This window comes from Pipistrellus hanaki (genome assembly GCF_964339955.1).
Source record: "Pipistrellus hanaki genome assembly, chromosome: 9".
Lineage (NCBI taxonomy): Eukaryota > Metazoa > Chordata > Mammalia > Chiroptera > Vespertilionidae > Pipistrellus > Pipistrellus hanaki.
In genome coordinates, this window is record NC_140511.1 from 49,648,352 (window position 1) to 49,674,766 (window position 26,415).

General features: G+C 45.1%; 1 protein-coding gene across 2 annotated transcripts in view; it reads right to left on the reverse strand.

The window, feature by feature from the left end:
- Positions 1-21,431, reverse strand: part of GALNT18 (polypeptide N-acetylgalactosaminyltransferase 18) — a 277,936-nt gene extending 256,505 nt beyond the window's left edge. The window contains exon 1 of one of the 2 annotated variants that reach the window (XM_084893524.1): positions 20,679-21,431. In XM_084893524.1, the coding sequence (XP_084749650.1) occupies positions 20,679-20,913 (235 nt within the window). In that variant the 5' untranslated portion in view covers positions 20,914-21,431. The remainder of the gene's footprint in view (positions 1-20,678) is intronic. The other variant, XM_084893525.1, reaches the window with a different exon arrangement.
- Positions 21,432-26,415: the final 4,984 nt, after the last annotated feature.

The window sequence follows — 26,415 nt, forward strand, 5'->3', positions numbered from 1 at the left end:
CATTTCCTGCATAATCAATTATGCTGAGCATTTTTTCATATGCTTATTGAAGGTCTGTATATCTTCTTTGGGGAAATGTCTGTTCAGACACTTTGCCCATTTTTTAGTTGGGTCATTTATTACATTTTAATTGTTATAGGTTTTTCATATTTTGGAATTAATCACTTAACAGATATATGGTGTCTAAATATTTTCTCCAATTTTATGGATTACCATTTCACTCACTTGATAGTGACCTTTGATGCATAAAACCTTTTAATTTGATTATGTTCAATTTATCTTTTTCCTACTTTATCACTCGTGCTTTTGATATCATATCTCAGGAGACTTTGCCTAAACCAAGATCATAAAGATTTGTGACTGTTTTCTTATATGAATGTTTTAGTTTTAACTCTTATAATTAGATCTATGATCCATTTTGAGTTAGTTTTATGCATGGAGTGAGGTAGGGGTACAACTGCTAATTTCCCTTTTGATTTCTTCTGTAATTCATTAATTATTTAGGAGTGTTTTATTTAATTTCTACATTACTTATGAATTCTCCGGATACTCTTCTCTTATTTGTTCCCTATTTAATTCCATGAGCTCAGTCCGTATAAATTTACTGAGGCTTGTTTTATGACCAAGCATATGGTCTACTGTAGAGAATGTTTCATATGTACTTGAGAGAAATGTGTGTTCTGTTTTTGTTGAGTGGATTGTTTTAGTAGATATCTGTTTGGTCCTGTTGGTTTATAGCTTTGTTCAAGTCTTCTACATCCTTGTACTTCTGCCTAATTGTTCTACTCATTATTTAAAGGAGGAATTGAAGTCGTCTTACTATTATTGTTGAATTGCCTATTTTTCCTTTCAATTCCTTCCTCTTTTGCTTCATGTATTTTGAGACTCTGCTGTTAGGTGCATATGTGTTTTATAATTGCTATATATCATTGATGGGTTGACCCTTTTATTATAATTTATTTTTCTTTAGTAACGTGTTTTTTATTTTAAAAGCTATTTTGTCTGATATTAATATAGTCACTGCATCTTTCTAATGTTGTATTATTATTCATCCTCTACCTTTCAAGTAGTTTGTACTTTGAATTAACTGTGAGTCTCCTGTAGACATGATGTAGTTACATCTTGTATTTACATCCAGTCTGATCATTTACATTTTGACTGGAGAGCTTAATGCATTCATATGTAATAATATTGTTGCTATAGTTGGATTTACACCAGCAATTTTACTTTTTGTTTTTTATAGGTCTCATCTATTTTTGTTGTTGTTTCTCTTTTCTTTCTTTCCTGCTTTCTTGGGCATCAAGTGAATACTGTACAACATTTCAATTTTTAAAATGATTTTTAACTACATTTCTTGAGTTATTTTTTAGTGGCTGTTCTGAAGTTTACAATATACATTGTAACACATCCAAATCCATTGACTTAATTTGGTGAGATATATCTCTCTTCTCCATTTTTGTGCCTCCTTTATGCTATTATGATCTAATATTATGTTTCTGTTATACACCCAACAATACTCAATGTTTTATGTAATTCTTTTTTCTCCAGATTTCATGGTATCTACTGATCTGTCTTCTTATCTATATCTGCCCAGAGAACAGCTTCTGTCTCTTTGAGGTGGGACCCAAGGAAGGAGCAGGTCATGGTTCCAAAGCCACAGATTGTTGCTGTTCTTATTGAGCTTGAGATTTCTTTTAATAAGTGTTTCTCTGGTTCATGTATGCTCTTATAACAACCTCCAGAGACTTTAAATGGTTGGGTTTTAAAAATAATGTTCACCAGTTTTTGTGGTGTTGTTTTTAACCGGGGAGAGCATCCCTTGAGTTCCTCACACTACCATTCCTGAAATGCCTCTCCTAACCCCATGTGATTTGCCGGAGGGGGGGGGGGAATTATGTTGGGAACAGCTGGCTCCATGTACTAGTGCTCTGCTTACTTCATTGTGACCATATTGTCTAAATTAAAAATAATGGGCATGGGGTCTGGCAAGGGCCTTGCACTGCTTCCAGGTACTGGAACCAATATGAGAAGTAAACTTTGGAAATATTAGAAGTTATGATTCCTTTAGATAGTCCCTGGAGACAACAGATCAGAATACCTGAACTAAGTTGTCCCAGAATACCTAGAGATATATACAGGGTGGGGCAAAAGTAGGTTTACAGTTGTTTATATGGAAAAATAATATAATAATTAATAATTAGAAAAATAAATTCCGTGTTTTGTGAACTCACAACTATAACCTAACTCTTACCTTAACCTGTAGTTGCTAAAACGCTGGTTCTCCTGGAAAGTCCGGCGGGATCCCAAGTCTCCTTTGACAGGGCACAGTTCTAAGCTTTGTCTTCCATCAACTATTTCCATTGGTGCTTGGTGCTTCTCCAAAGACAATTCATTCTGGTGGGACTTCAACATGGAGAGAACTAGGCCCTCAACAAAAGCCAGCCCAGACTAAGCTTTACCACGTAACAGCCGTCCTCCCAGCTGAGGCAAGCTGCCTTGCTTCCTCTCTGCACCAGCTACCACCTCAGCTTTCAGAACCAAGGGAGTCCTCTCTCTCAGGAGACTTGGCAAGTTCCTACATGGAACTAGGTACATGGATGTGGGCAGGGGGCATGTGGCCTGGCAAAGGTGGGAGAAGGAAATAGGATGTCCCTGAGACCTCATCCCCAAATTTCCCCGAAATCAGGCCCCCAAGGCACCAGGGAAATCTGGTTTTGAAATGATAGCAGCCCTAGTGCCCTCGGCCATCAGGATAACACCCTCCCTGGAAGTACACATCTGCCTAATTGCTTGAGATTGTGCACAAGCTGAATAGTCATGATATTCTTGTTGTCACGAAGGCTATATTTTTAAATGCTTCCACCAATGTTTAAAACTCTTTTTCTGTCCTTCAAAACACCCATGGATTTTATTAAATCCAGTGCTATTGGAGATGCCTGGCTAGCTGGGGACTGCACAGACTGTGGGCCACAGTTCTCCGATGGGGGGAGGGGGGGCAGAAAGTACTGGAGTGAGAACCGTTGTGAAGCATAACAACTTTATTATCTACAGAGGGAGTAAATATGCCTTACTCATATTAGTGTATCCATTTTTCACAGATGTGTATTGGTTTGATTAAGAAGTTAAAAATCCATTTAAAAGCATAATTGAATTTCTGAGTATCCATTGTCATGTGTAGTCTCCACAGGTGACACCATGCTGACCATGCAATCCACCTGGCTGGGTCTCCTTTTAAGGATGAGGAGAGTGAGGCAGGCTTACTATGCAAGCAACACATTGTTGAGCCCACCCTGCTGGGAGGGAGAAGGGACAGACAGGGTGGACAAGCACTCCGTTTCCAGTCCTAGGTACTCTGGCACCCTCCAGCGACCTCACTCCAGTGAGTGGCAGCCCCCAAATTTGAACCCAGTGTATCTGACTCTGAAAATCAGTGCCTCATCTGAGCTGTAGGAGGCAGGGCTGCTGTGGATCAGAGGCCACCTTTGGAGCCAGAACCCAGAGCACCACTTCAGAGCTTCCAGAAGCTTCCTGGATTTTGCTCCTGTTCTCTCAAACCAGCAGAAACCAAAGGCCTCCTCTCCCTAGGCAAAGGGAGAAAGCGATGAGGAGTTTGGGAAGCTTTTCTGCCCCAGGGAAGAATCAGCCTGGGTGACAGTTTGGTATTAACTAGCTCAGCCATGCAGGGCGGCATAATTAGTTTCCCAGCCCAGAGTTTCATTCCACTGGTCCCCCACACCTCCAGGGCTACACAATCTGTTCAGAATGAAAAGAAAAATAAAATCACTGCTCTCCTCGCAGACCCATCGGGGCTCTTGCTCCTGGCCATGGGCAAAAGGTGAGGCAGCCATCTGTCTAATGAGGTAAAAAAAGAATCCAATAGCCGTTTTTAAATGACATTTTCAATTTCCCCCCCTGTGTCTACTATGCCCTCTTCCACTCTACTGCTTAAATGACTCTTTTCAAATAGAAAATATCAGGGAATAATGGGAAAAGAAGAATCGTAGTAACCTGTGGCTCCTACTAAGGGGCTGCTCTGTCCAATGGGCTGAGTCCCCGAGGACCTTCTCCCCTGCCAACCTCCTGCCTGGGGTGCCAAGGAATTGACAGGGCAGGAAGGACAGCCCACTCCAGACTCCAGAGATGTCTTGTCTGACAGGCCTCCTCCCCGCAGACAGCCCCACCCCCTCCCCCGCCACTTCTCCTGGGTGTGGAAGAGCAAGTCCCAATTCACTCCCGCCACCCACCCGCCAGCCGCCACCCCTGGGATCCATCCTGGGGGTCTCCCAGGCGCAGCAGGGACAGGAAGTCAAACAGTCGTCACCTCAGCCGGGAAGCCAGAAGACACCTTCCCTTAGCCCCAGGCCCTAAGGAATTCTCCACTCCATCCTGGCAATCAAACCGAGCCTTCTCCTTCCTGCTGTCTCCCGGGTGCCCATTGAGAGGACCTAACTCTGTCCTCCGCTCAGCTGCATCCTTTCGGGCATTATTCTCTGCTTTCAGTGCAGGTTTATTTTCCCCCTTCTGTGTCCACGAGATTGCTTTCGTTTGAAAGTGACCACAAGTGACAGCTTTATTAAAATACAGACATCGGGGGTCCCCTGAAGGCTTCATGCTCCTCTCACTGGCTGACTCCAGGGGAATCTCAGTGCAGGAAAGCACGTTACACACACTCCCCACTGCGCTGCCGCTTCCCTGGGATGAAGCCTGGAAAGCACAGGACAAGCCATGAGGTGCCGTGAAAGAAACCCCAGGAGCATCTGTTTTCCTGCCCCTGACCCCGAAGGAGGACGCAGTATGAGATCACTCGCAAGCCACCCCAAGCCTGAGGGCCGAGAAGCAGCCCTTCAGTCCCTTGACCTCCTTTCCAGACCCAAATACGAACCCTCTTACTAAGTGGTTTTAGGCAGGCCTGCCATTTATTCATTCAGTAACTCAACAAATCCCTGCTTAGTTCCAGTGACATGTCTGCCACTGTGTGAAACCGGAAACTGGAAAATGTAGGGCCCTGTCTCTACCCTGGAAGAACCCACAATGTGATGGGGAAAGCAGGTTAATAGTCACAGTGCAGTACGATTTTCTCCTCTGTAAAATGGGGCTAATGATCTCTCAGGCTTATTTTAAGGATTAAACACTATGAAGTGAATTAAACAAACATCTAGTCGGTGCTTGTTAAATGTCAATTCTCTCTCTTTTCCTCTCCTGGATGTAAAATCTCTGCTCCTCCTCCATCTGCACTGCCACTGGGATTTGAAAAGCTGGGGTGATAACTGCTCCCAATACAGACTCAGCATCATCAGGAGCTCCCACGCACTGCTTGGATTTGAAGTCAGGTCCTGCTCAACAGTGCTATGTCCCAAGCCTGAAGATGATTCCCCAACCCTAAAGATAATCCCCAACTTTGAAGATACTAGGGTGCAGGCCCCAGGGGTCCAGACATACAGAGAGAGGGGACTGATGACCCCTTTAGCTTCATCCCCTGTGACCCCGTGTAAGGAAGCCTGCCCATCTGAAAATCTACCCATCCCGTGGCCCCTTAAGCATCTGCCTTCATCTGAGAATATACAACTAAAAATGTACCTTCCCATTGAGGAAATTGAGGGAAGCAATGAATGTAGAAGGAAACTTTCTAAACCTGAGTCAGGGTTCCTCCTAAAGACCCATCACAGAGTCTCTAGGGACCCATGAAAGGGCACTCAGGGTGGTCACCAAGTTGTGCTGAACCGTGGATTCCTCAGCAAACAAGTTTGTTGTTGTTGTTAATCCTCACCAAAGGCCATTTTTCCCATTGATTTTTTTTTTTTTTTTTTTTTTTTAGAGACAGAGTGGAAGGAAGGAAGGAGGGAGGGGGAGAGAGAGAGAAACATTGATGTGAGAGACACATCAATTGATTGCCTCCTGCCCACACTCCAACCAGGGCTGGGAGTACACCTGCAACCCGGTATGTGTCCCTTGACTGGGAACTCAACCCATGACCTTTTGGTGCACTGGCCGATGTTCTACGCTGGTCAGGGCAGCAAACAGTTTGAGGATGACGAACTGATGTTAAACTTCTGGCTCTAGCATGCTCTGATTCTAAGTAACAGCCCTTCAGGCTAAAACCTTTACAATTGAGATTCGACATGAGAAAGCTCACCCTTCTTTGCTAATATATGAGAGAGAGGGAGGATTGCATTGAACTGCACAACACAGTACTCTACATTTCTAATATGAGTCAGGGTGAAATAAGACATCTAGCTTTCTAGTTACAAAAATCAATGCACACTCTCTGTACTTCTAAAGTAATTACTAAATAAAAAATACTTATGCCTGTTTTGCTAAGAGCAACTGGCTATTGTTGAAAATATTCAAAATTCACAATTGTACAGTTTTAAGTAAATAAAATAATAATTTTATTGTTACATTAAGGCAATTACCTCCCTATTAATAAGTGTCCAAAATCACTTATGAATCAAGAAACTTTGCTAATTTAAAAAAAAAGGTTTATTGCCTGGGAAGTTTCAGAATTATTTACTACTATTCTCACTCGTGAAAAAACAAAAGCCAGCCTAGTTCCCTGCTGTCACTAAAGAGACTGTAAATAGATAAGTACAAAAAAAAAATGTAGAGTGTACCTTCCCAATGTGAAACTACATCTATCTGAGTTGTAAAGAGTGTGTACTGAAATTATATCATGCAACAAAATGCACATTTTGTAGAGGGGGAAGGAAAAAAGATTAAATTGAATCTTCCTGACAATTGTCTTAAATCACACCTTCCTGCCTGCAGTTGAAATTATAAGTCACATTGCTTTGAGCTAAATCAAATTCACCCTGGCAGGAAGACAGGCAGAGCGGCCCCAGTTCTCTGGGGAGGCCGAGATGAGGAAAACAGCGGTCTCTCCTCCTGCAGGCTCTCCCTCAGAAACCAGACTCCCCGCCAGGTAACTAGACACCTGGCATGGCTCTCCCAAAGGCCAAGCTCTCCACAAACACCACATTCCTCACATGGGCCGCTGCCCACTGCCATGCCAAGTGGTCTTACGAAATAAGTATTTGTCTGCAGCCAGGGGCGGTGCCCAGGCCCGCAGGCTCCGGATTTCAGAGGAGCAGTCAGGTCAGACAGACACTCCAACGTGTCTCAGCTGAGAAGCCTGAGTCGGGCTCCCTCTAATCTCCCCAATGACTCTCTCTGGCGGGATTTGACTGGGGGAGTCCTGACACACAGTGGCTCATGGCGCGGGAATGGCTTTACATCTGATAGGCCAGGTGGTACAACCAGGAAATGTATTCCGGACCATATTTTCTATTCAAGCTCCAAGAAGGGAAGGTAGTGGGAGTGAAGGAAAGAGGGGGGGAAGGAAGACTGAAGAAAAGGGGATGGGCAGGATAGGGTGCTTTCCTGCACGTCACCTCCTCCTTTGCTCAGCACAACAATCCTACAGTGTTTACAGAGCAACTGTCTACATTTCTAGTTAGGGAAACCAAGGCTCTGGATCATGAAGAGACTTGCCCGACGTGGAAATGGCAGTGCTGATCCGATCTCTGTGGGCCTGCACACTAACCGAGAAAACCAGGCTTGCCTCTTCAAGGGAACTGTTGGTTTTACTTAATAGCTAACTTGCACTCGCTAATCTTCCCGACTACACTCCTCTAAATCCTCCTCGTTCTTCAAAGATGTGTCATAAATCCCAAGCCCTCCCTGAAGTCTATTCTGACGAGCCACTCCCAGAATTCAGCTTTAACCTGCACTGCATTCGCTTACAAAGGAGCCTCAACCGTTTCTTGGGTTGTCTTCCCAGCCTATGATGAGCCTTTTAAAGAAAAGGACCACTGTCCCACATATTTTGTCATCACCACTCCATACCTGGCACAGTGTCAAGACCACGAGAGGTATTCAGGAAGCTGCCAGAGAACAGCCCGGTTGATGCCTTTAAGAGAGGGTTCCAGTGGCTCCCCATTCCTCACATAGTGGTCTCCAAGGCTTGCACAACCTGCTCCCTAGCAGCCCCTAGCTGCCCCTCCCCCAGCCTGTTCCCCACAGTGACTCTGCTCTGGCCCCACTGGCCACATCACTGTTCCCCAGTCACACAGGCACATGGCGCATTCCTGCCTCAGGGCCTTTGCACTGGCTGTTCCCTCCACCTGGAACTCTCTTCCCCCAGAGTTGCCACCTAACGTTCTTCAAGTCTTCGCTTCTAGTTGAGTTATTGACCACCTCACTTCATTGTAGCTCCTTCATATTTTTGTGTTTGTTCCGCTGACATATTCCCACCACTTCCTAAGTGCTCAATAAATGCTGGTTGAATGAAGGAGGGGAAGAATGGGAGCATGTGACTAGCAGAAGGCAGGAATACATTCATCCCAGGCCACCATCAAACTCCGGCCCAAACAGAGGAGAATAAAAACTGGGAGGCATGTCTGCAGTTTCTCCCAATCATCCCAGAGGCCCCTCAGGCCCCAATAAACAATATGAAGCTTGGGGTCTACCTCCTACATCTGCCCACATTGCTTAGGGCCCACACTGCACCCTGAGTAACCCACCTCATTTAAATGGGAAGCTCTGGCAGACCTGGGCGTGCCTGCTGCTTCCTTTGTGTGTGCCAGACCCCTCCACTGCCCCAGGCCCGACCCTGTCCTGTGCTGGAGGACCCCCGCCCCCAATAAAGTGTGAAATGAATGAGTGGAAGAGATGGTCTTGTTCACACTAAGTCCTCTCCTGGAAAAAACAACAACAACGCTGCTGGCTGCGGAGAGCCATGCCGGGAGGCTCTCAGCCTGCCAGGGTGCTCGCCCTGGCCAGCTCCTGGCACAGCTGTTTTCCTGCGTCTCCAGGAAAGGAGGCACAAAGCAGTCACTTTGTAACCCATGTAGGGCCTTGCTGCTCTCGTGAATCCTTCTTCCAGTCTCACCTGAAAAGTTTCTGCTAAGACATAGGGGTGAGCCCGTTTTCCCTTGATGGCATCACTGGAGCAGAAAAACAAGAGGGGCCCTAGCTCCTTTACTAAGGAGCATGGTAGAGGTAACAGATTTTGTCTCCTACTCTCACTGCATAACCCGGGACAGTAAATGATAGGTGCCGAGCCTGGATTTCCTCATCTATAAAATGGGGGGCAGGGAGGAGTAAGGCGGGGGGGGGGGGGGAACAACACCTTCCATAGGGTTGCATAACCCATGTAAAGCACTTACCACATAACAGATGCTCAACAAATATTTTTTTAAATATATTTTATTGATTTTTTTTTACAGAGAGGAAAGGAGAGGGATAGAGAGCCAGAAACATCAATGAGAGGGAAACATCGATCAGCTGCCTCCTGCACATCCCCTACTGGGGATGTGCCCACAACCTAGGTACATGCCCTTGACCGGAATCAAACCCGGGACCTTTCAGTCCGCGGGCTGACGCTCTATCCACTGAGCCAAACCGATTTCAGCTCAACAAATATTAATTCTCTTCCTCTTCCCATCTCCCAGACAGGTTCTGACCTATTTCTATTTCTCCTCACTGGTTCATTTTTTTCCAATTTTTGAAACACTGATAAAAATATCTTCTATCTACTTTCCACTGGCTTCCCCTTCTAGCATAACTCCCCAGATTCTAACAATTTTTCTTTAAAGCCTGGCCCAATTATAGGCTTGGAGGGTCCACATCATAATTCCTGCATGTTATATTTTCCTCCATACAGTCTTTTAGAAAATAAAACAAATCAGAGGCTCGGTTTATTATTAAACTGAGATTTAGAAGCAAAAGAAACCAAAACATTAAAAGATTCCCTCCAAGGCCATGCAGAGAGAGGCAGGTCTAAAGCGTCTCCCACTCCCATCCTTCCGTGGCTCCCTCTCTGTCAGGGAAATAAGATGATTAATTAGACAAAGCCTGTCCCACTCCCCAAGATCCTTTGAGGCAGGAACCACATAAACACCAAGCATTGGGACTGCAATAAAGAGAAACGGGAAAAGCCCTCTGCTCTGGGACCCCCGCCGAGGCCCAGCTAAATAACCTGTAACAGAAGATCCAAAGGAATCTTCCACGTGGATAATGGAAGACGTCACCAGCATATACAAGAAGAGAGATTAGTTCAATAAAGGAATAAAGTCACATTTGCGGGTCTCAAGCAAGAATTTTGCTTACTTTTAACTTCCTAGCGTGTAACTCACAAGGTTATGAATCCAGACTCCTACTGTTTGGGGCAAATAAACAGCTGCTGATGTTTTGTGCCCAAATCACTTTATTAGAACTTCCATTTACAGCAATTGTTTCTTTTCCCTTTCCAAATCCTGAGAGGCTCAGACAGCTAAAAATCACAGAGTGCCAAGGCGGAACTAACAACAAAGGGGAGAGGATGCAGCCTGGATGGGCTGGGAGATAGGGGGTAGGTCAGGGGCTGCTGGGTCTCTCACTGTCCTCTTTCTAACTCTCAGACAAAGTCAACATTCAAGAACAGAGAGCAGAAGACACAGGGTGGTGCAATCTGTAGGGTGATTTTCCCCTGATGCTAGGAGCTACCACCCTCACTGGGAAGAAGAGGATGAGCAATCATCCAGGTCTGCCCAGGGCTGGGGGGCCTCCTTGGACCCGGGACTTCTAGTTTTAAAACACTGAGTGTCCTGGCCAAACAGGACTAGTTGGTCAATGTCACTTGTGCCAGTGCACAGGAAAGCACTCAGCACAGTGACTGGCACACTGGAGGTGCTCCAAAGTCACTGAATGAGCTTGAGTCTGCATTCGGTCCACTCCACTCTTTCTACAAGGTCAAGTTTCTGTGGGCCCCATAACACCCAGTGGATCCACAATGAGCCAGGAGAAAAGGCTCTCTCTTCAAGCCCTCACGACTGCCCCTCCAAAGCAAGGTCTTCCCGACCTGACCTCAATTATAGGAACCTGACCTCAAGGTTCCTTGCTTACACAAGGACAGACCAAGACATCTGCCTGGCTTCCTCTCCCACCTGAACCAAGGCCTCTGAGCTTAGACTCTCACACAGTCTCTGGCACAATGATCTTCTGGTCCTCTCTCTGTGAGAGTGTCATGTTGATATGTTCTATTTGGTAGAGAGCACAGATGTTGGAGACAGTTACCTTTTTTGGCTGTACTACCTATCAGCTCCGAGTGACCTTGGGAAAGTTCTCTAAGTCTCTACGTCTTTATGCTCTCACCCCTAAAACTCTCCCTCACCATGCTCTGAAGATAAAAAGCAATATGCATGGACAGTACCTAGCCCAGTCCCTGACCCTCAGTGGTAGTTCTTCCTCCATTCCTGTCTAATATAATCAATCTTCAATTCTTTATAGGCCTGTTATTCTTAAAATAAATCAAGAGTTTGGTTAGAATTCTCATTTGTCACTTCTGTGGCTTCACATCTCTCCTGAGAGTCCTTATTCCCATAAGTCATTGGCTCGAGCAATGTTGGTGCTGTTCCCCTAGGTCCCCAGATGCCACTAGCATGACACTTACTAACCCAAGTTTCAGATGCTGTCCTGCCTGAGTCCCTGAATTACTACCTTCCTGCTCCTCTGGGATCTCAATGGCCTTTAACTCTAAGTCCCCAGAGGACAAAGATGGGCAGGTCGGACTGGTGAAGGCAAATGAGGAACCAGAGTTTGTTCAGATGCAGCACCCAACAATCTTAAATAGGGTGCTCACTCTGAGATATAGACTCTGGACACCGGTGCAATGAACTCATTCATGACTTCTTCAAGGTATCATTTCCCATTGTTCTCATCTTTCCCGAGGAGATGGGTGCAGATGCCACTGCCGTGGATCTTTCCAAACCCTGTACGTTTATGAGCTCTTAAAGGACAGTGATAACGAGACATAGCTCAGCGAAGCATGCTGGCTGGTTCGAATACCATTTGAGCCGTGGCATCATACAGGGAGCTTGTCACTGTCTCATTGGGGCTGGATATTTAGGGCTTTCAGCAACCTGATTCACAGAACTGAAATTAAACATCAGGCAGTGAAAAAAAGAACTACATCTCAGAACTGCATAGCCACCGGGATGGTCTGTTCTCCCAACATATTTTAATCCATAATCATTTAGCCAGAAAAACTACCATAGCACCAGTGTTCACAAAAACAGGAATCCTTATGCTTAACGCTGCTGTGGGCTACCCTCAAAGAGTACATAGACCCACACAGAAGATTCCAGAATAGCAGTTGTTCCCAATCACTGCCACTGCAGACTATATGATGGAACAGTTATTCAGTAATTTGTTATTAATAATAATTTCAGTACCAAAGCTTATGAATGATTAAGTTTAATAAATTGAAGGGATTTCAAGGTTATCACACTCTCTTGCATACTAATACGCTTTCTGAAGTAAGAGAAAAAGAAATAGAGTGAAAGTGAATGCATGCAGTGTGTTGGTACATACACCCTGATCTGGGGAATGTGCCCTGCATGTGAAGGTGTGTGTGTGTGTGTGTGTGTGTGTGTGTGTAAGGAAAAAACATCAAGAACTCCTGTGCTCAGGTACTGCCCTGAGGAATGGAGCTGGCTCTGACCCCAAAGGCAGAGTGAGATTTGGTAAGAGGACTATTGTAGGTGCCAGCAAATAATCAAATCTCTGACAAATTCAAGGCAGCACCTCTAGCCCTAGAGAGACATTCAAGACCAGAAAAGCAGTGAAGCCCACCAATCATTGAATCTGGATCATCCACCAGCAGACTCAGTGCCCATTCAACATATCTAAACGTCCACCTCTCCAGCTTCATGCCTAATCCTTTTTCCCCAAAAACCCTACCTTGTTGAATCTTGGCTACCTTCATCACTCACATTCAGCTTAGAGTTTTCTCAAAGGAACTTCTGTGCAGTAGCACCTCCAGATGGACCACCCTCCTATATGCTTCTCCACAGGGTAGCCTACCTGTCCCAGAGGCAACAATCCTACGAAGACCTTCAAGCCTCAGATCAAGGCAAAAGCACATTCAGCTTTTCAAGTTAAGTGATGTCCGAAATCCTACTGGATGGAAATGAAGACCCTCCAGTAACCTTGTATGTGGCTCTGAATCCTATTAATACCTTTGGGGAAACACAGACCAGCATAACCCAAGCAACTGAAGCTGACCTTTGAGGCCCTCAAAAAGCAGAAAACCAGACTGTGGCTCTCCGACATTTCATTCTGAATTCTCCTTGAGATTCTACATCAGCTTACTTATCAAGGGCAAATAACAATTTATGTCAAGTGAGTGGGAAAGAATGTGGAACTCATTTATTTTACAACCTACACACTTCTGGATAAAAATGAAAATTTTTTGGCCATGGGAAAAAGTTGTATTCTTTGACAAGGTCTTTCTAGTCCATAAAGATGTGGTCCTGAGCTATTAATAAAGGTAATTGGACTCAACTCTACATCCTGCTATTGAACGCTCTCAAAAATATCAATCACTGTTACTAATACAATTTCACAAGCCACAGTTCATTCTGAAGGACAAACAGCCTTACTGTTTAAATGACACACACCCTTTTGCCCTAGCTGGTTTGGCTCAGTGGATAAAGCATTGGCCTGCAGATGTAAGGGTCCCAGGTTTGATTCCAGCCAAGGGCACATGTCCGGGTTGCAGGCTCAATCCCCCGTGGGGGGAGAGGAGGGGATGCAGGAGGCAGCCGATCAATGATTCACTCTCATTATTTATGTCTTTATCTCTCTCTTCTTCTCCTTTCCTCTTTGAAATCAATAAAAATATATTTTTTAAAAAGAATGCTAATTAATAATAATAAGTGACACCCTTTCTTCAAATAAGCATCCGGCAAACATCATATCCTCTTCATATCCAGCAAACATCCAACATCCAGCAAACATCATATTCTCTTATTCACAACCCTGCCAAGTCAGAGATCAGACAAGGAGGACCACTCTAGGTAACATCTAAAAACTAGGTAGGAAAATACCTCCCAATCTCCAGGCCTAGAACATTTTCTGATTTTTAAAGACCTCATATGGTTTTAACCACCAGGAGCAACCTACTTTTACTGACTTGATATCATTAATATGCACATAATATGCCTAATACACTTTTAGGTAACAAAAAACAGTTAATCCATTTCCTATTGTTAGGATGATCTTGACTCAATGAAGTAAGATAATGGATTTAGAAATTAGTCATACAATTGTAATACATTATTAATCATGGTATGCAGGAGGGGGAAGAGATGTTATAAGAACAACACCAGGAATTCAATTTCCTTTTAGATTTGTTTACTTTCTTGAATCCTCTCTGCTACTATCAACCCTCACAAAAATGAGTCCGATCTTCCCTTTTCTCCCAAAACAGTGATTTTCTACATTTTTTTTTAAAAAGCAGAGCCTTTTTAAAAATGAAATCTTTTACAGAACACCAAATACAAGACATCTGACAGAGGAGCTGTACTGGTTGAAGAAGCGGGGGAGGGGTCCAGGAGACCTCACTTGCCCCTTTCATTTCTTAGGACCAGATCAAACCTCCTAGAAGCCTGGGGTCCCTGGGGACAGAGTTTGAAAAACCACTGTCCTAAGGCAGTGGTTGGCAAACTCATTAGTCAACAGAGCCAGATATCAACAGCACAAAGACTGAAATTTCTTTTGATTGAGAACCAAAAACCGACTTCTGCGCATGGGCCACGAAGTTTCAATCGCACTGTACATGAGTGCCTACACGTGGTATTTTGTGGAAGAGCCACACTCAAGGGGCCAAAGAGCCGCAGTTTGCCAACCACTGCCCTAAGGCAGCGTTTTTCAACCGCTGTTCCGCGGCAGATGTTGCCTGGTGTGCCGTAGGTGCAGACAAGACAAGAATTTTATAATTTTTCACTATTTTGTTTACTTAATATTTCATAATAAAGTAATTATAAAATACTTTCTTTGTGTTTATTTGATTCCTATTCAAGAGAATTACTTTATATATAGTCAATATAGGCACAGAGTTAAATTTTTTAACATTTTCTAATGGTGGTGTGCCTCGTGATTTTTTTCATGAAACAAGTGTGCCTTTGCCCAAAAAAGGTTGAAAAACACTGCCCTAAGGCATCTCTGCAAAGCAAAAATCACATGTGTAATATAGAATATAGGTATTATTTATTTATGATATGTGTAAATAGAATATAACTATCTAACACTTAAATCACAAATACCGATAGCTCAAGAGGAAAATTCAAAAAAGGACACCAATGCCAGGTATAATCAAACATAGGTATAGAGGGAGGATATTATGTTCTATAGTCTTCAGAGGAATGGAAATCAAAAGAATGGAATATTTGACAGGGATTGTATTTTCCCCAGAATATGTTGAATGATAACACCCAGTGCCGGCCAGTCTCCATGAAACCGGTACAATCATACATTGCTGGTGGCCGTGTAGAGAGGCTTTCCTTTGAAAAACAATCTTTCACTAAAATGTTTAAGTCTTCAGTAGAGAAAGACTGAATCAATAAACCATGTAGCATATCTTTGAGTCAATGGTAATCCCGCTTACTTAAGTCAAATGAAGAAAACAGTGAGGTGAAGATCTTTATTTCTGCATTATTTGTAACAGAAAATGGGAAGTTCACAAACAGGGAAATGGTTAAATCAATGATGCTCTATTAATGATGGAATACTATGCAGTCATTAAAAATACTGTAAAAGTTCTCTTTAAAAATCCTGCACTGAATCATCTCTCCTGATTCAACATGCTTTCATTCCCTCTAAGAAACAAACTGCAGGATGCCTTTGTCCCTCTGTGTCAGCTTTTTCTCCTGCCCCCACTCTAATCTCCTGCTAGCAATTGAGTCGTAAGCTTACCAACAGCCCAACGGATCTGTTCCCAAATGTATAACAATGTAATTTAATTACATGCGATATGAACCTATGGAATATGACTACTAAAAAGATGAGAGTTGTTATTTCTAAGAAAATTAATTTAAATGCTTTGGAAAGACTGTATAAAGCTAGTCACTTACATAGCAGTCAAATTACTTGTGTGCAAAATGACTTGCAAAAGATCACTCAGAATCATAAAAATGTAAGCTCCTACACTGAGATTGCTTTATAAGCATCTTTAAGCTCTCAATGAATTTTACGAAAAACAATAAAAATTCAGACTCTGTAAACAGCACATTATGGGTGTGATTTATGCAAGGAAGAGGATCAGAAAGCACATACTGGCCGAAGACAAGGCCTCACTCGGCCTTACATCTGAAGGCTGGTAAATGAATGTACCTTTTGAAGATTAGTAACATAAAATATTTAATACATGTAGGTAATATCTTGTTTTATTCTCCTCTTTCACCAATTGTTCTATTAACGGACTAACAAACCCTGACTCTGTTTAATATGAGAAATTCTATTGTCCTTTAAAAACAAGTCTGCTATGACAAGGACCAGAAGTGTCTCGATTCACTTCTGTATCCAGACTTGCCTCCCCAGTGTCATTCCTGGCACATTTAAGTCTCCAGTAGAGAAAGACTGAATCAATAAACCATGTAGCAAACATGAAAAAAAAAAATGCTTCTAACAAAAAGCAAATTGAAAAAAAAAAAAAAAGCAGAATAGGAAATTACATGTAAACCACGACTACACCTTTGCTTTCAGAGACAGATGGAGACAGAAGGGCAAGCTGGAAGGGAATGCTCACAAAGCAAAATGGCTGCCTGAGGGTAGGGTGAATAAATTAGAGGCAGTTTCATACATTTTTTAATATTTTCTTTCATATCGGCACATTCTTTTTCAGACTCAAAAAGATACCAATTAAGAAAAGGGAAATGCTGTTGTCTCTTTTAGACTTCCAAATTAAGACGTGAATTACCGTTAACATTCCCTAAGCTCTTCAACACATAGACCTACTTCAGCACTCCTCTACTTTCTCCACCTCAAGCAACCTGATCTTTTTCCTCTTTAGACCAGATCTGTTCTAACAGTTATTTTGTGTTCCCAACCCATCAAGATGCTATTTTTTTTTTAAAAAAAATCTGGAGTTATCCACCCTTTCATCTGCCATCTATTTGGCTCAAAAAAAAAAAAAAAAAAAATTCTCAAGATTGCAATGTACATCCCCAAGAGATTCCCAAATACCATCTAATTAAATCATTCAATCAGAAAACAAATTAAAATGAAATATCACTGCTACCCTCAAGTGGAAAATAAACTCTTCAGTCATGACTAGAACAGACCTCTAGGGTGATGCTCCAAAGTCTCTTCTAATTGCAAGTCCTATGGAACATCCTGCAGAACATTCTGTGACATTTTCAGCTTCCGGGACAACTTTTCTTCCAAGGCAAAGAGGAGCCTAAGCAAGACTCCAGAGCAAAACATATTCATTTGCGAATGGAAATGTTTCATTAATGACTAAGCAGCGCACTGGGTGACCGCACTGTGTACTCATTCATTCATCCACCCATCCATCCAATACCTGCTCGCTGTGAATGCCAGGAAATGTCCTGGCTGTTCCTCAAACACTTTTTAAGTGAATGTAACCTCTCCCTCTCCGCATGAAACAAAACAAAACCCAGAGCTCCCTGAGTTTATTTAGGAAGTCTCCACGTTGAAAGGCTATGAGGCCGTCACGGGGCCACCCTCTGAGGTATCTCGTTCTGATATCAAATCCCCCATCCAGAGGAGCACTGTTCCCGCTTTGATCTACTGGCCCTCTCAGGAGACTGTAGAGTATATAGTTAAGAACACATACTCTGAAGTCACATTAGCTGGCCTTAAATCCCTGCACTGCTACGCTACACATCAGTGAATAATAGTAAAATAAAATGTTTCATGCATGTAGGTAATATTTTATTACCCTCTTTAAGCAACTGTTCCATTAACTAACTAACAAACCCTGACTCTGTTTAATACAAGGAATTCTATTGTCCTTTGAAAACAAGTCTGCTGTGACAGGGACCAGAAGTGTCTTGATTCACTTCTGTATCCAAGTTGCCTCCCAGTGTCGTTCCTGGAACATCTGAGGTAAGGCCAAGGCTTTGTACTTGACCCTACACAAGTCATATAACCGCCCCTTCTGTAAAACGGAGTTACTATTACCTACCTCAAAGGGGTGTGAGGATTAAATTAGTAAATATATGTAAAGCCCTTCGAGTAGTGTCTGGCATGTAATAGATGCTGGGTAATTTTTAGCTATTACGATTATTATCCTTTATTTACTCAGCTCAGCAGAGTAAACTGGATTGCTCAAAAGTCTCCACAGACTACAGGAGACCTGACTGCGGAATGTACATAAAGGCCCATTTCATCAAGTACAAGAGTCTAATCCTGTCCTTTCCCATCCTCTGCCTTCAGAGCAATGCACTCGGCCAGTCACAAATTTTGTAGGTAAATCCCTAAATATGGTAAATCCCTAAATTTCCTTTTAAATTCCCTAAACCCCAGCTCAGGGATGGCTCCAGCACCACAGGAAGCTGTCACCTGTCATTGGCACAACCGTCCATGTGACCTCTGCCCTCCATCTGCCTCCTGTCCAGCCTTCCCCTGTCACCAATCCCTCCCCACCCGCTCTGGGTTGTGGCTTTCTGTCCTGAGAACCTGGTCATTTCTGAATATCCACAGGAGTCATAACACAGGCAGCGCACACATTCAACAGAACTATACTAACACAGGTTTTAAGGATCCTGCTTCCTCTTCTTTTTCCATCCTTCTTAGTGTTTTCAGGTATAAAATTGAAAGTCCCAAACAATGCATAGTTATAAGGTTTCCTGGGAGGAAAAAAAAATCACAAAGGCTGCTTTCAACTTCAACATTGCACTCCTTTTCATGCAGAACCTTATAAACCATGTGACATGGTCCACATTTCCAATTCCGCATGGCAGGGCCCCACTTCATGATGAGATCATGTGTTAAGAGTGTCTCCTTACTGCTCTTCAAAGTAGTATTTTGCTCACCTCCTCTCTGACCAGACTGGGAAACATAAGAGAATCATTTTCTGGGAATATATATATATATATATATATATATATATATATATATATATATATGAATGTATATTACATACACACACATACATACAGAGAGAGAGAGAGAGAGAGAGAGAGAGAGAGAGAGAGAGAATCTGTGAATTAAAAATCTCTCAAAATCTGTGGGCAAACTGAAAATGTCAAAGTAAGGAATGGCTGTATGGCTGTGTCTCCCTGGGAACATTCTGAGTCACCCTGGGGCAAACATTGTACTTCCATTGCTGATGAATTGTCAATCCAAATCCGGGGGGAGGGGGGGGCGGGGGGGGGGGGGAAGAGGACAAGTCAAAAGGAGCAGCAACAGGCACCATCCGGAAGATAAATGGGTCTGCCTGCCGAGCCCAGTGCCAGGTTGAGAGGCAGAGGCAGGTGTGAAGGAGAAGCGGCCAACTGTCTCCTTTTCTGGGGAAGTGTCAGCGCCAAGAACCTGCTTTGAGGTCTTCCGTCAGGAAGCACCCGTGGCTATGCACACCTCGCCTGCACGCACCTGGACGTCCCTGGGGAAGGAACTATTCTGGCCTCTGGACGCAGTGAGGAAACACCCAAATGTGGACAGAGCTGCTGTCTCCACCCCGGCAGGAGCAGCAGGTGCAAGAGCTGGATCTAGACGTTCCCATGTAAACAAAAGAGAGTGCTTCTGCGGGGTGCACGGGGTGCTGGAACCAAAGCCAGGTGGGCCTGCCAGATTTACAGGTGAACTAGGCTCAGCTGAGCCTGCCCTTCAGCAGCTCACAGGCCTGGCAGAAAGCAGGGGGTGTGAGTGGCGAGGAAAAGATTAAGTGTGAACGGAACGTGAGAGACCTGCCTGTGTGTGCACAGCCTGCGTGCAGACGGGTGCCTGGCGCTCTACACTCCCTGCCTCTGACAGCTCCCTGGACCAGGGCACTTGGATGGAGCGCCTGCCCAGCTCCCCACCCTCCCCTTGGCCCCAGCCCAGGCCTGTAGTGAAACCTCCCTGCACTGCCTTAGATTCCAGACCCACCCAGGCGGCTCTGTCTGCTCCACCCAGCCACTCCCTGGGCCCAGGAGTGGAGCTACCCAGGGGAAGGGCCTTCACCCAGCTGCCAGCGGCTGGTGAGGAAGGCGCAGCCCAGGGCAGGGCGGGCTCTCCGGATCCTAAGAGGAGGGGCTACCGCAATACACAGAGCTCCAGGCGCCGACCCTTCCCCGGGTCCACACCTGCTCCTGGAGAGGGTCCTTGGAACCAACGGCTGTGGTGGTGGTGGTGGTGAGGACAAGCAGCACCCCAACCACGGATCTCCCTGCGTTTCCCACTACAGACCGCGCACCGCGGGGCTAGGGCTGGAGCTGGAGCTGGGGCTGGAGCTGGCGTTGGGGCTATGCAACCTTCCCAGCTTCCGCTGGTCTTGCAGCTTGTGGGTTCTGAATGCATCTCACCGTGGCCCCTTCCAGTAGCCAAAGGAACTCCCTTGGTCACACAATCATGCACACGTACACACACTGAAGTCGGACCTCTATGGGATCCCGAGAACCCTGCGAGCCACCAGCCCGGAGTCACACGCACATGTGGACACGTGTGCAGCGCGCCCCCACCCTGCCGGCGAGCAGCACACACGTGTGTCCTGGAGACGCGCGCACGGCCGCCGCAGACACTAGGGTCCCGCACTCGGGCGAAGAGTGCACACGCAGCCCCCCGGCATCCGCAGCCTCGGCCCCGCGGTCGCTCCTTCGCTGAGAGCCAGCACCCACGCACCCCGCGCTGCGCCGGGCACTCCCGGGCCTCACGGGCGGGCGGCCCAAGTTTCCCTGGGGCTCCCGGGGCTCCCGTACCTTGGATGTGCTGCTTGATGACATTCTCCAGGTGGTCCAGCCGCTCAATAATCTTCAGGGTGTCCCCTTTGTCTTCCTCCAGCTTCTTGTCGGGCGCAGGCTCCTGCCCCCGCACATACACGCTGGCGATGTAGTTGGTGACCCAGCCCACGTAGAGCAGGCAGATGATGTTGGTCATGCCGCTCAGGATCACGCAAGTGGACACCAAAGTTTTGGTCTTCCTGGTGCACACCATGCTGGGCTCCCTCCTCCATAGAGAGCTCCCGGGCCCCCTCCTCCCGATGCGCGCCCCGGACTGCCCCGCGCTCACACCCCCTGGCCCGCCCCGGGCAGCGGGGCGCCCGAGCACCAGAGTCCGGAGATTCTCCAAAGCTCGGTCGGTCTGTCTGTCTGTCTGTCTGCTGGCTGGGGAGCCGCGCGGTGCCCAAGTTTGGCGCTCCCGCCGTCGGCCGCCGGGAGAGAGAGAGCCTGACAAAGGAACTGAGGTGTATTTTTTCCCCAAATTAAAAATCTCCGAACCCTTCTCCGAGCGGTCACGGGCGGCCAGCGGCTGGGAGCCCCAATGCGCGCGCCTGGGAAACTTTGCCACCGCCCGGGTGCGCGGCCGTGCAGCTTCCCATCGCCAGCGCCCGGCTGCCTCCTGCTGCCTTGGCGGTCCCCCCGGCCCGCTCTGCTGGAGGGAAGGCAGCGGCGGCGGCAGCGAGAGCCGCGGAGCAGAGCGCCGGCCCCCTCCGAGCGACAAGCGCCGCCACCAATCGCGCTCCGGCTTCGGAGCGGCGGGGCTGGTTGCTGGGCGGCGGGACCGAGGCTGAGGGCGCGGGAGGGGCGGAGTCCAGCCCCCGGGCCCCACCTGCCAGCAGTGCCTGGCTTCCGCCCCCCAGGCGTGAGGGTGAGCAACCACCCTCACCTGGCTGGTCCCCAGACCCAAAGCTGCTGGAAAGGACACACTGCCAGTGCCAGCCCTTCCTCGGTCGGGTAGATTCCACCTCTAGGTAAATTCCACCTCTTGCTCATGCTCTAGAGAACTTCCAGTCTTTGGGGGTTCCCGAAACACAGAGTCCCTCCCTGGCCCTTGCCTTGGGGCTCCTCGCGCTGGCCCCACCAGTCATTCCTGGACTGTTTTTCTGTTGCCAAAGACGCAGAGAGGCCAAGAAAGCATGCGTGGGATCGCCTGCGCTGTTTTGCCCTGGGTCAGGCCCTGTACACGCCCACTACTTCCTTGACCTCACTTTGACCTCTACCCTGTCCGCTCACCTCCTCGATGTCTCCAAGCTTGGCAACTGTCAACGGAGCACAAGATTTTGGACCACCACCACCATCCCCCTCAAAAATTTTTGCCCTGCCGAAACCGGTTTGGCTCAGTGGATAGAGCGTCGGTCTGCGGAACGAAGGGTCCCGGGTTCGTTCCCAACAAGGGCTTGTACATTGGTTGTGGGCACATCCCCAGTAGGGGGTGTGCGGGAGGCAGCTGGTCCATGTTTCTCTCTCATCGATATTTCTAGCTCTCTATCCCTCTCCCTTCCTCTCTGTAAAAAAAAAAAAACAAAAAAAAAAACCAAAAAACATATATTTATATGTTTTTATATATAAATGTTTTTTTGCCCTGACCTAGATTTAAAAATAAAAAAAAAGTCTGTGCACTCCCAGGACCACGTGGTGTCCTATATCACCCGTTGTCTCCATGGGGGACCAGGCTCATCTCAGTGCCTAGGGACACCCGCACAGAATCATCCCTGGAGAAGGAGGGGACAGATAAGCTCTCTGTGAACTGCACAGCCCCCACGCATGCTTCTTGTGATTGGTGTTAGGAAGGCCTGTGACCGGCAGCAAAGGCACAGGGCTGGACTCCAATGGTTGACACTATTTTGTTTGTTATTAACCAGATATTCATATTACCCCTTTCTGAGGAACTCACGTCTTCTCTGCACCTGAATAGAATTCCTTTAGACAAAGACTTTTGAAAACACATATTTCTTTCCTCTTCTCAATCTGTAGCATGCATGTCCCTGGCCTGAAGACTCAGGGAGGCAGCCTGCTGCATGCCCACCTTGTGGCTCCCTCAAGTGATGTCTTCTGGATTCAAATCACTGGTCCCACAAAAGAGGGAAAGCACAAAACCACAGAAGGGGCACCTTATGGCCATCAGCCAGGGGCCCTTCGACCAGTGCTAAACCCCTAAAAGATGCTGTGAAAGCAGACACCAACTAGGGATCCCAGAAGATTTCTCTTTACCCATGGCTAGAAGGGCGAACAATAGGTGTGAGCTGGGGAGAGTAGAAAAGGATAGTAGTGTCCGTAGATTTGAGAGGAAAGAACACATGCTATTTGGGGGAGAGGGGAGATGGGGAACAAGGTATAGAAATCTCTACCTATGAGGGAATAAAAACTTGCCTCTCCCTTTCTTCTCCTCTGGAAGTATAACCAGCTCACAAGATAAAGGGTCTGGTCTTTTCTCTAGCTGGCTGGCTGTACAGGCAATGGCCTTCAGTACCACTAATGAGAAAGGCCTAGTTCTCCTTTCTGTTCTGCACGCTCCCAGGAGAAGCCCTGGAAGTCCAGCTCCCCAGCATCTCTCAAACCACCACAGGGCTAGACGGAGAAGAGCGGTACTCATTTTCACATTCTTGACGGAGGTGGGAGTTAGGGAGGAGGCGCCAAGTTTAAAAATAAGGTTCAAGGAAAAAGCAACGTGGATTGTGTGACCTTACATTTTTGTCCGGCTGATCCTCTAAAATGTGTAACTGTGGAGGGATGGATGCAACAAAGAAGAATGCAGAGCAGGCTCTCCACTCTGAAAGGGCATAGGGTCCAGGTGACCCATTTAGAGATTATCCACCAGAGGTGCAGCCAGACTCCAGGACTCTAATCCCAGGTCCACTGCCTATTTGTTACGTGAGCTTGGACAGGTTTCAAAGTCACCAGGGCTCAATTTCTCCATGTGTCAAATGTAAACAAGACTTGCTGAAGGGATTAGTTGTGAGGATTAAATGAGAGAAGGCACACTTTAATTGGTTCAGGACACATAATGGGTGCTCAGGATCAAGTGAGTTTCCTTCCAGAATATGGTTCCTCCCCTTCCAGGCCGGAGCTCAGATCCATGAACCCTATCCTCCTGTTTAGCAATACTTGATTTCTCCCAACCAGTATCAGTGCTCTCTCTCTAATGTAAGCTAACAGGAACTGAAGCTGCACTGAAGTAAGGAACTCAGCTTGCCTAACTGGGCTCCAGCACAGTGGTTTTCTATTCATAATGTCTGTCTTTACCATCAGTGGTACAGGGATCTGCATAGGCTGATAGGATGGTAAAAACGGAAAGCTGGGTTTTAGGGACTGTTGCCCCCAGTACCCTCAAACTTAAGACTCCCAACCCCTTGGTTATAAACAAATACATTGGAAGGGAGCACAAAAATTGACCCACAAAGGTTTTACAGTCACAGTTCAGCACAGAGTTAGCCCCCATGTAATCTTTCTTATAAACAACTAGAGGCCAGGTGCACGAAATTCATGCACTTGGAGGGGCCCTTCAGCCCAGCCTGCACCCTCTCTCAGTCTAGGAGCTGTCAGGGGATGCCCAACTGATGGCTTAGGCCCGCTCCCCATGTGGAGCGGGCCTAAGCCGGCAATCAGACATCCTTAGCACTGAGTCTCCCACCACCAACACTGTGCTCGCCAGCCTTCAGCCTGGCTTCTGGCTGAGCAGCACTCCCCCGTGAGAGCACACTGACCACTAGAGGGCAGCTCCTGAGTTCAGCTCTACCAAGTGGGAATTTGTTCTTTAGACCAGCGTTTTTCAACTGCTGTTCCGCGGCACATGTTGCCTGGTGTGCCTACGGCAGACAAGAATTTTATAATTTTTCACTATTTTGTTTACTTAATATTTCATAATAAAGTAATTATAAAATACTTTCTTTGTGTTTATTTGATTCCTATTCAAGAGAATTACTTTATATATAGTCAATATAGGCACAGAGTTAAATTTTTTAACATTTTCTAATGGTGGTGTGCCTCGTGATTTTTTTCATGAAACAAGTGTGCCTTTGCCCAAAAAAGGTTGAAAAACACTGCTTTAGACCTGGAGGGAAATATTTGTAAGACAGTTAACCAAGGATTGATATCCAAAATGTATAAAAATGTCATATAAACAAATAAAACAGAGGGGTAAAAATTCCCAAAAGGAAAAATGGAGCAAGAATATGAGCAAGCAATTAACTAAAGAGAATATATAAATATATGAATAGATGCTTAAACTTGTTAAAAACCAGGAAATAGATTTTTAAAATACAGATACCATATTTCACCTTAATAGATTGACAATTTATATTAAATTATCAGATTAGATAATTTTTGAATATTAGAGAGAATGTAAGAGAAATAAGTACTCATGTGACCTGCTGGTGAAAGTGTAATTGGTACAATCACTTTGAAATGCAGTTTGATCAGGCCTAAACGGGCAGTCGGACATCTTTTGAGGGGCCCCAGATTGGAGAGGTTGCAGGCTGGGCTGAGGGACATCCCTACCCCAAGCATGAATTTCATGCACTGGACCTCTATTAAAAAACAAGAAATGTCTAAGAAACTGTTGTAGCCAAAAGGAGTCTACAGAGACATGACAAGTAAATTAATGTGGTAAATCTGGATGGGATACTGAACTTGAAAAACCCATTAAGTAAAAAGCAAGGAAATCTGGATAAATTAGTGATTTTCAACCAGTATGGCACATGAATTTTTAAAATATGCAAAACCTGACTAGTCAGGAGCACTATTGACCTCTTTTCCCTTAAATTGTTAAAAAAAAAAAAAAAAAAAAAAAAAAAAAAAAAAAAAAGAAAGAAAAGAAAAAGACAATAGCCAACACAACAATAGCCTACCAGTGGGAATGTTCTGTCTTGAACCATAAATACCTAGATCATGGAATATCACATTACATAATAAGTTTGTGCCTGATTGTTTCATTTGTGGTAGAGGAATCCTTATATACAAATATAGTCCCTTTGGAGCTAAAAGAAGTAAGTGTAATTACTTTTTTTTTTTTTTTTTTTTTTTTGGTAAATCCATTCAAATTATACCTATTTTTTTGGTCACACAAACAAAAAATACAACTTTTTTTTGGTGTACTACAGAATGTATTACTTTATGTCTGCCATGGGATGAAAAGGGTTAGAAATCACTGTAGGTTATCATGCCACAACGTCTGAGCACCTATCAAATGGGTCTACAAGTGGTTTGGTAGACTCAAAGAAAAATATCAGTTTTATCCATAAATTTTTCACAAATTTGAACCATAAGATTAATCATAATTTTTCCATAAAATTCTATTGTGCTTTTAGATTTAATTGCTTTCTCATAAGATGGCATTCATCTTAGCCAGAGTAATATGTTTCCTGTCCATTTTATTAAATAAGCTTTATTAAAATATGACTTATAGAAAATAAAATTTATTAATTTTAAATCTGAAGTTCTATTTATTCTGACAAATGTATATAGTTGTGTAACTACCAGTACTATAAACATGTAGAATATTTGCATCACCCCAGATAGTTCCTTTATACTCCCTTGTAGTCAATTCCCTCCCTCCTCACCTTCCCAGCCTCTGAAAACTACTGGTGGATTATCAATATGGCTTTGCCTTTTCTAGAATTTAATATAAATTGAGTCATATCATCTTTTGGCCCTGGCTTCTTTCACTTAACATAATTATTTTTCAATTCATCCATAATTATATGCATCAATAATTTGT